Source organism: Fragaria vesca, linkage group LG5 (assembly GCF_000184155.1).
Source record: "Fragaria vesca subsp. vesca linkage group LG5, FraVesHawaii_1.0, whole genome shotgun sequence".
Lineage (NCBI taxonomy): Eukaryota > Viridiplantae > Streptophyta > Magnoliopsida > Rosales > Rosaceae > Fragaria > Fragaria vesca.
Window position 1 is genome coordinate 12,379,214 of NC_020495.1, and position 10,384 is coordinate 12,389,597.

At 40.7% G+C, this 10,384-nt stretch overlaps 1 protein-coding gene across 1 annotated transcript; it reads right to left on the reverse strand.

The window, feature by feature from the left end:
- Positions 1–6,454: 6,454 nt before the first annotated feature.
- Positions 6,455–9,702, reverse strand: LOC101310706 (transport inhibitor response 1-like protein-like). Its single transcript, XM_004299651.1, has 3 exons — positions 8,949–9,702; positions 8,104–8,605; positions 6,455–8,026 (listed from the first exon to the last, which is right to left on the reverse strand). Exons 1-3 carry the CDS (start codon positions 9,533–9,535, stop codon positions 7,268–7,270), a joined length of 1,848 nt encoding a protein of 615 aa, XP_004299699.1. The 5' UTR covers positions 9,536–9,702; the 3' UTR covers positions 6,455–7,267.
- Positions 9,703–10,384: the final 682 nt, after the last annotated feature.

Below are 10,384 nucleotides of genomic sequence, written 5' to 3' on the forward strand. Positions count from 1 at the left end.
AGGTAGAGCAGAGTGTTCTCCCACCTTAAATTTATTAATAAAAAAGAAAGATTACAATCAAGTTGGATGACACTAAAATCAGTACTCGAAAACACCAACAAGAGACATCAAACTATATTACAAAGCAAATAAATGAAAACGAAAGTTAGGGAGACCGAACTTATCTCGTTGGTACATGCCCAGAATGAAGTGGGGAGGTTTATCCCACCAAGATAATGCAGACATCGACAAACTCATATTGGCAAGAGTATCTGCCACTTGATTACCTTCCTTGAAGATATGAGAAAATCAAAAATTCATCCAAGAAATACAGTGCAAACAATTACCCCATGCAACTCTGCACCTTCAAGAATTCAACAACAGAAAGTTAAGAATTCATCTGAGATTTAACGAGGACCATTTGGTTGAGGACTAGTTAAGGAAAAAGAACATACCAAATTTGCAACTCTGCACCTTCAAGAATTCAACAACAGAAAGTCATCGATGTCGTAGTACATATTGCATTCTTGTATAGATTTTGATGTATATATTCATATTTTAGGCTGATAAACCTATACTAGGCAAGTTGTTTGCCCAAGTTTCCCTTGAGCTATAACCCAAACAACCACTGCTACGTCGCTACCGGCGTTTGAAGTTAATTAGTGAATATATGTGACAAAGTAGAGGTTAGGAGGAGGAGCGAAGGCGGGGGTTGAGTGTTCGGCACGGATGTTTGCAGCCCCTGAACAAGGACATCGTTGCATGCAGGGCCAGTTCTGAGTAATTGGAGGCCCCGTGCGACTTTTCAAGTGTGGCCCTATGACACAACAACACATTACATGTGAAAAGAATCGAGAGAGGCGTTTGTAAGGAGTGTAAGCTTTGCGAAATCAAATGTTTGGCAGCTTGAATGTTACGGCAAGTGAATGAAATTTTGTATAAGAATTTAAAAACTACTATTAGAACGCATAAACTCAAAACCATAATCTTTCTATACCATTTCTAGTTCTAAACTAATATAGTATTTCTTGAAATTCATCCAGTACAGTGCATCGATCTCCAATTATAAAAAAAGACTTTCAGAAAAGAGGACACAGGCTTCGAACCTTGGTTGGCCTATTAGAGAAGAAAATGCTTAACCAATTCATCTACTTGATCAATTTGTAATCCATGGGCACTTTTTATATTTAACTCTATCTATATCATAAAAATTATTTTGAGGCCCCTAAAAATCGAAGGCCTTGTGCGGTCGCACAACCCGGCCGGCCCTAGTTGTATGTATGCCCATAGACGGGGTTGTGTAAGCTTGGTGGAGGACGATGCGATCAATTGGGTTTGCCATCCACCTGGTTGAAATCTAGGAGCCGTAGTGGTCCGGCCACTAACGTTGTATGATGTTGCAGTGGTTTTATTGGCATGATACGACGATGGCATGGTCTAACCAGTAACACCAGGTGCGATTGGATTCAGGTGTGGTTCGACAATGGCAGTGGTTCAACTTCAACATCACAAGATGCAGTCTGATAAGAAAGTAGGAGGCGGGCATGTTCTATGTTGTTCCGTCTTTATCGATGATTCGATGGGCTTGTTCTTTGTTTTGTTTATTTCATGACTAAATTCAGTATGCCGCCTTGAACTTTATGGCAGTAAATCAGTTTAATCCATTTGACATCAGAACGTTCAATGGTCGAATTTCTCTACATACCATGACGTCAAATCTTAGAATCACCCGTACTTTTGAAATTAATTACATTGGAGAATATACAAAAGGTACCAGTAGAATCGAATCAACATTTCTTCTTTTCTTCTTACAAGTAGAGATGACAATCTTATTACCTGCTTTGAAACTGTAGCGTTGCATGAAACACATTACCAGTGTTAAGAAAAATCTGGCCTCCACTTGGTAACAAACTAACAATAGTTTAGTAGAAAAGGAAGGTACTAACAATAGTTTAGTAGAAAAGGAAGGTAGTATGATCTCTGTATCAGAAGCCAAAGGAGCAAATGCTACTTAAAAACTCTACGAACTGAACCGACCCCCACGCATAAGATAGGGTCACCCATTCAAGAGGTCGATGAGCCATGCCAATAGAAAACGTTCTTAACATCAAAGGAGGAGATCAGGAGAAGGACAAAAAAAAAAAAAAAGAAAGAGAGAGAGAGAGAGATGATATTTGGCTGTATATATGCTTGGAAGCAGAGCCTCTACATAAAAATAACACAAGACATACATTTTCCTATGTTCATCGTTGTTCAATGACGTGTGATTGTCTTGCAATTTGAATGCCCATGAAAGTGATCGAAGTCTTTTGTGAGTCATGAAGCCAGAAATTAGGTTTACGTCTAAACATTTGATTTGTTTGTATTTGAATGTGATTGGTGTTGCCCACAATTTAAAAGAGAGAGAACGATTGGTTACACATCGTTTCCTTTCACTTTGGGGTTTGGAAATATTGGCTGAATTAGATCGACCTCTTCAGCTTCATGCCTGGTTTGGCCACTGTCTTTCATCCTTTTGCTAGTTTATATATACATACATGGTGCTGTCCCAATGTGATCAAAATAGCCAAACCTAATCTTCATCCCACCTTTGTTTATCAATTCAATTACACCTTTTATTCAAAATTTTCGTTCTAAATATTTTACATTATGTTCATCTAAAATGTCGGCAGCTCAATGCTGGTTAAATAATAATGCAAGATGACACCTTTTACATATTAAAATGTTTGAACATGTCCCAAATACATACATCGATTAATCACCTCATGATCGGATCTAAACTCGGAAATGAGATGAAGCTTCTCATCGTCTGTCGGTATGTTAAAATTGTTTTATATGTGCTCATTTGCTTAAGGGCTTAACAGAGGTATCCAACTCATGATAGTATGAGCAACTAATTGTCAAGCATGTGTAGTGTCCAAACACTAAACACATATACCATAGTTCAGTTTAATAATAGTTAATAAGGTTTATTATAATCTTATATATACTTATACAGTTTCTATATATTCAGATTTCATAGCGAAGTTTCGCTTTAAAATTGAAATGTGAAGGGTCTTATCTGACTCACTTTTCGGTCACATATTTCGATCATAGCCAGACAGTATGGAGATATATATGACATGATTGTCTCTACAAATTTTCAGCTAATTTTGTGATCGTTTGAAAATTTTGTAATTATGATTTACACGAACGGTTCCGGTTGGACAGATTTCACTCGTTTATTGATTTAATGTAGTTTCAACACCTTAACGATAACAAAATTAGCTAAATATTTGTAGAGATGATCATGTCATATACATTTGATTTAATGTGGCCGAGTTCTTTGTGTGGTGTGGTGGCCTTGGTAGCTACTAGCTAGCGGTGCTATTGCAGAGATCGAGGTTGTTTTGCTTTGGCCTTTGAATATGTAAATCAGTGGTGGTGATTGTTTGAATCTCGGCATGTGGTTCAAGCAGAGGCGGCGGGTGGTTGTCTGTTGTCTTTAGCTCCGGTTGGGATTGGTGGTGTAGAACGTTTAGCGGCGACGTGGATCCAATGCTTCTACTAGTGGTGTAGAGGCAAGGCCGCTCGCCAGACCAGCGGCACAGTGGTTAGGCAGCAAGCTGGTGGGTGACTTGTTCATGTCGATGGCGATAGAGCCCAGCACTGGCTAGGATGACAACACTCTTAGGAGCGTCTCTGAGTTAAGGACTTGGAGGACATCGAATAAGTCGGGAGAGTGCTTGGTTCCGGTCCGGTTCCTTTCCCTGGCATGGTCAGGAAATGCCATGGGGGTTTCCTTTGGTTTTTATCCAGCTTTGTTGCATGCAAGGTACCTTTTTTATTGTTCTATATTGATTTTAAGTCAGTTTCAGCTTCTTTTGAATGACTCAATTTTGTTGTAGCCTTTCACAGGAAATGTCACGGGGGTTTCTTTTGGTTTTTATCCAGCTTTGTTGCATGCAAGGTACCTTTTTTATTGTTCTATATTGATTTTAGGTCAGTTTCAGCTTCTTTTAAATGACTCAATTTTGTTGTAGCCTTTTAAAGTGAGTTATACTTATGCTTATGTAACATTTGTTATGTTTTAGTGAATAATTTTTCTAAAAAATATTTTTAATTGCCACATGAGTTGCAGAAATAGAGATATAAATGTTTAAGTTGCACACGGGATAATCAAATAAGACGTGTTAAGAAAGATAACATACCACGGTCTCATCCAATATCAAACACCCTATACACTATGTTGTTTAAACTAAGAACCAAATGTTCAGTTTATTACTTCATGCTTCAGCTAACCCTTTTTTCTTGGCAAATCTTCAGCTAATCCCTTGAAACTTTAGAAAAATACATCGATAAAAGGACGATGATGAATACTAAAGTATTGCTGGGAAAGAGTGCGAACTCTAGAAAACAAAAGTATGCTTAAACTATAGGGAAATTTAAACTAATCAATTAGTTTAAATTAAGTGTACAGTGTATTGCGAGATGAAAGAGCATACTTTAGTGGTTGACCTCGTGCTTAGTTCAGCCTTGAATGTGCTCAACAGGCAGAAGCTATCAGAAAACCCAAAACCCTCTGCATTTGTGGCTTCACCGACTTGGGTTCTTTCCTATTTTCCACTACCATCACCACCGCCACAGCACCACCGCCCACACCCACCCACTACCACCAATTGGTTGGTTCAGGTTGTTGTTTGTATTGTAGCTTCTGCTCCTGCCTTCCCGCCAATAGTTTACCAACAACAGTCGTATATTATTTTTATCAGATGCATGATTATAATTTTATCTCATAGTTATGCTTCTGTATGTATATCCGTCAATCCTTCATAAAACTCAGAACGCAGAAACCTTATACGTCATTTTTTGTTTTTTGATGACTGAAATAAAACAGAGAGGCTAACTTCGTCGTTGATAGATTAGCTACTTTTGATCTTCATGATCGGTCTGTTACAATTTGGCATAACTGCCTCTTCCTTTCTGTGTCTCAAACGTTCTATTTGAATCACGTAGTGAATGAGTTTCTAGAGTTTTTGTTTTGTAGTTTAACCTTATACGTGGCTTCTACTCTTCAAGTAATCATGTATGTTTAAGTTGAACCAAGTCGATTATATCAACATATTATGAAATCCGAACTATATGGTCCCTCAACAATTATTAAGGTACGTCACTATGTGTGCTTAGCAAAACATTAGAACTGTAGTAAAGCATGTGTTAAGCAAATGGAGGGTTGTGTGTGATTAGTTTCATTCAGGACCATTTAATTTGGTGAAGTTTTAATCAAATAAAATGATGGGGATGATGTATGCATTAGGTGAAATAGGTCTCTCACAAGGGCCATTGGACGGTTTGGATTGAATGATATGTCGCTCTTTCGTCCCTGTGTAAAGTCCCCATCACTTTTTCTGCTCACTTGTTTCTCTGGGGACAAGGACGGTTGCTGAAAAAGAAGAAATTAAAAGGCAAACTGAGAATGATAGAATCAGAAAGCAAAGGTTATCATTCTTTCATTCTTCGGCAAAGGTCATCCTCCATGGGACTGTTCCACTCTCCCACCACCATATGCAAGTGTGGATAAGACAATGTAGGCAAGTACTGAAAAACTTGATGCTCTTTTATCGTATGTTTTGAACAAATGAGCACACAGATACCATTCCTATCCTAAAGTTATCCGACTTGGACTGATCCGATCGCTCTTCGTGACTTCGAAACAGTATCCCTACTAGTTAGCTTAGGTAAGTTTCGAAGTTTCATCTAAAACGTAGCGGTCAGCTGACAATGTTAGCTGAGATCGCTCGTCTAAAATGAAGCTAGTCTCTACTACAGCATTAGGAAATCGGCACAACATCAGAACGGGAAACTCGGCAGGAGGTTCAGACTCCATGATTCAAATAGCTGGAAATGACGGAAAGCCAAGCTTTTGCTTCCCTCAACTAGTTCTTTCTTTTATTTTTTTTTCTTCATATATATGTTTGCTTCTCTTTGTCCTCTAATCACTTGTTCAAATGCAGAGTCAGATCCCACTTTGATGAGAAGTCAGCTTTTACCATCTAGCTCGATAGATGGAATACCAACAAAGAAGGCAGATAGATTTTTTTGCTCTCCTAATAATGAGATAGAGATAGACAGAGAGATGGTGAGTCATTGGATTTGGCTGCTTTATAACGCAATCACGGGGGTGTGACAAATCATCAGAACAAAAGACCCTACTCCTAACCATAAACAGGTCAGATCAACATCAATAATGCAATACAGAAGTCGGATAAAACTGTTAAAAGACAATTCTACGAAGTGTTCTATAACGCTCCGGAATATTAATAACGAAAACTCGTGTCAAATGGTTCTATACGGTGGTGAAGAAGGAAGGTTGTCCTGTAAGGTGTTTGTACTTGTGTAAACACTTTCCAAAACATCATTAATGAAAATCTCACTGTCAATGATCATTCCACATTTAAGCAACAAAATAAATAAATAAAATGGTCCATGCATATTTTGGCATTTATTACCCATCTCACATTTGCATTTGCTAACAATAACAATAATAAATTCAACAGTCAGGTGCTACAACAACACATCTGAAACTGAAAGAAACAAACACTTGGGGGAAAAGAGAGACAGAGAAACAGAGAGATGTATCAGTCTAAAGGCACTTAGATCTCACCAGCTACAGCTTAAAAACTAAAACTACCATTTGAATCAAAATAAACAGACTAAGCTCTCTTCCTTTTACTTCTCTACTGGCGGCACAGGCGAGGGACGTGGAAATTTTCACCTGTCAGATTGTCCACTTCAGATTTGCTCAACAAGAGATAAAACAGTGTGGTTCGCTTGAGGACGTGTGTGAATATTTCATGATCAGCTTAAAAACCCTTCCGTCCCTTCGCCTCTGGCGGCCGTTGTTTATGATCAAATGAATATGGAACAAAAACAAACACGAAATTTAGAAGCGTACCAATACAAACATCCGATGATGGTTATCCAATACCTCGCAGACATTAATCCTCAGCATCAGCACCCCATGCAGCCATCCTCCAAAGAACTCAGAACAACCAATAAGAAGAAATGTGGTCTGCAATGCTTATATGATTGCCTTTGCAACTGTGACATCTTACTGCCATTGCCAATCCCGGCTCAAGACCGAAAGTTGTTTACTCATCTTTGTTTATCTGGCGATGCAGGAACCACCTAGCAGGTTATATAAAAGTCACCCGCAGGATACTTCGCCCAGTAAAATGTGTCTCACTTGGTCCAATGCCGCCATAAAGAAAAGTAGAAACAACTTCTAACCAACTTCTGAATGCAAAGTCTACAGGATATCAACAAACTTTGGAATATCATCCCTTTGCCCCTCAAGGGATCGGTACAGGTATAGTATATCAACATATTCACCTGTTTCCTCCTCTTCATCACTCTTCATCACTTCCACAACCAGGCGGGGCAGTGCTTGAGCAACATCTTGACAACCTTCCCGAGTTAATAAGCATGATGACATCCAAAGGAATCTCATGTTGTAATAGTGATGCAAACCAGAGCGTAATGCAGAATCCCCAAATGGGCTGTCCCGGATTTCAAGCTTCTGCAATTTAGGGCAGCCCTCAAGCAAATATTTTAGTCCCATGTCACTGTCACCAGCAAAGGCAACTGAGAGAGTTCGAACCAATTTTCCAAATTGCCCAATATAACTAAAGGCTTGATCAGTCAGTAAACCAGACACAGCTAGACGGGTGAGCTTCTTACAATTCATAACTATTGCTCCAAAACCTTCATCCATGGACTCACCAGTAGCATGGTCAGGCCGGTGGCGCCCCATAATACAGAGGCGAAACACCACAAGATCTGGGCAGTTCTTTGACATGGCTATCACAGCTGCATTTGTCATACGTTGACAGAAATATAATATAGATTGCAGCTTCCTACATCCCTCAGAAATGGCTTGCAGACCAACCTCAGATACAGGACCCTCAGTATCCTCGCGAGCATTGACTGGGAAAACCCGAAGTTCACGCAATTCCTTGCAAGTTGCAGCCACTGCCTTAAGGCCTTCATCACATACTGAATCGAGTACCTGCATTTATATACCAAACATAAGTTCAAAGCTACATTTCCTTGTAGTTTTCACAAATAAGGAGACAGTACACATACCCAGAAAATCTGGAGCTTGTGGCAGTGACGTATGACTGGTATAAGTTGTTCTGCAGTGATATTTGCATAGCTGAAATTCAGATTGGTCAGATTAGCACAGACGGGGTATATTGCAGGTAACTGATCCGGCAATATCTCCCTGAACCCTGATAGACAGACTAGAGATTTGCAAGCAGCAAAAGCAGAGACATAATCCAGTTCTTGATCCCCCTGAGGATTGCCCTCCAATGTACTGAATGAGCCTGTTCCTAGGTGAGTGAGCTGTGGAGCTCGAACCATCAGGCGGTGCAACTGCCCAATCGAAACATGGCGGTTCAACCTAAGTTTCTTCAACAAAGGCGACCTCATCACCAGCCTCTCCAATGCCTCAAAATTTATGTGGCACTCTACGCAATCAAAAATCAGAGACTCCAGACAGGTCAGGCTCTCGGGAAAACAACATATCCAATCCACATCGTCGTCCAGAACCTCAGATTCAATCAAATCAAGCACTTTAAGCTGTCTGCAAAACACACACATTATTAACCTCATCAGTGCTTTTCCCCATTGCTAATTTCACCTTATCCTAGGGCCCTCACCCGAAATAGTATCAGCATTCAAATACTTAATCAGGCAAAAAAGCAACATTAACTTCCAAACAAAACACTACAACCATAATAGATCTAAAAACACTAAATCAGATCCAAACAAGGTCAATTAAAGCTTCGAAGACTAGAGAATAGTATGAAAGGATCGATGAATGAAATGACGCAAATCCTGATGCGGTGATTTTCTAAACACATTTCGCGGATCTAACCCGTGGCTGCTTGAAACTAAACTCACTGAACAAAGAAGCAGCAAACTACCTGCACTTACTGGCGACCACAGCGAGGCCGCTGGTGCCGAACCCATCGCAGCAGACCAGAAGCAGCTCCTTAAACCCGGGGAAGGACTCGGCCAGCAGAGCCAGATCGTCGTCGGTGACAGACATGCGTTTCAGGTACACTTTCTCGAGCCAAGGGTACGCCTTGGCCATGGCGGAGACCCACGGCCTGAAGTGGGCCCCCCAATTGGGAGGCATGAGGTTGAAATCTGCGAACCGGGGCTTTCCTTTAATGGAAACCGCCCGGACGCGGGTGAAGCGGGCGGTGGCGCGGCGGGGGGAGACGGCGTAGCAGTTGCCGATGAAGAGGCCGGATCGGGTGAGAGCCTCGGCGCGGTACCAAGACTTGCAGACCAATGAGGCGGCGTTGCGGTCTTGGCGGGCGGTGAGGAAGCAGAGGACGTTTTCTAGAACGTTCTCGAGGACTTGGTCCGGGTAAGGGATGATGTAGTCGCAACCCGACCCGGAGGAGCAGTTGCGGGCTTTGTTGGAGGAGGAGGGATCCAACGGCGGAGATCGGTCGTCGTCGTCCTCGGACATTTGGGACGACGAAGAAGGGTCGTCTCCCATGATCCCGATTGTGATCTGGGTTTGGGTTTTTCTGATCAAATAGAAAAACCCAGAATCAAAAATCGAATCTTTTCTTGGGGGGTTTTTTTAATTCAGATCATGACATGGGCTCTGAGCAGTGAATTGGATTTGGAGAGGAGATTAAGAGAGAGGTGAGTGTGATGAAGATGTGGGTTGGGATTATTTTAATTGGTTCACAGAGAGAGAGAAGAGAGAGTGAGCAGTAGGGTGTGCTGTCTGTGTCTTCTCAGTGTCTCTGAGCATTGGGATTCTCCATGCCCTCTTCTTCTCTCTTCTCTTCTTCTCTCTCTTTCTTTCAATCTGGCAATATCCAATGGCTCTCCACACTTCTGCCTCCATTATTTGGGGGTTTTGCCTTTCCAAAAACTTGTCTTTTCCTTTCTTTTTTTTTCTTTCCCTTTTTATTATTAATTCGTTTTTACCCCCCCCCCGCCCTTCTTCATCTTTCCTTGTTTTTTCCTTTCAGCAGTTAAAAACTTCAGAAAAAATTAAAAAATTTACTTCTTTTTTAACGGGTCTATATTGATCACGATTTGATCATAGTTCGATTATTGGACACCACACTCTAGATTTCGGTTGTGCGTATATATAGGTGTTATCAGATTAGGAGAAGTATGCGTCATTGACTTACGGATGTAATTTTCTTAAGAAATTATTGTACTTTACTGATTCATGCGGTCTTAGTACTATGTCACTTAGCATAGTTTGAAATTAAGGACAATAATTTAGGTGAGAGAGATCAACCTTTTAGGCTAGACTAGGTTCCAATCGCTTTCAACTTCATTGGGGTTTTTGCCAAAATCCATTAGCGATAATCTAGGCACAAAG

Excerpts from the sequence above, each read along its gene's own strand:
- LOC101310706 (XM_004299651.1), bottom strand. The coding sequence starts at position 9,535 with ATGGGAGACGACCCTTCTTCGTCGTCCCAAATGTCCGAGGACGACGAC. Across the intron at positions 8,606-8,948 it reads GTGGTCGCCAGTAAGTGCAG|ACAGCTTAAAGTGCTTGATT; the intron begins GTAGTTTGCTGC and ends TGTGTTTTGCAG. Across the intron at positions 8,027-8,103 it reads ACAAGCTCCAGATTTTCTGG|GTACTCGATTCAGTATGTGA; the intron begins GTATGTGTACTG and ends ATATAAATGCAG.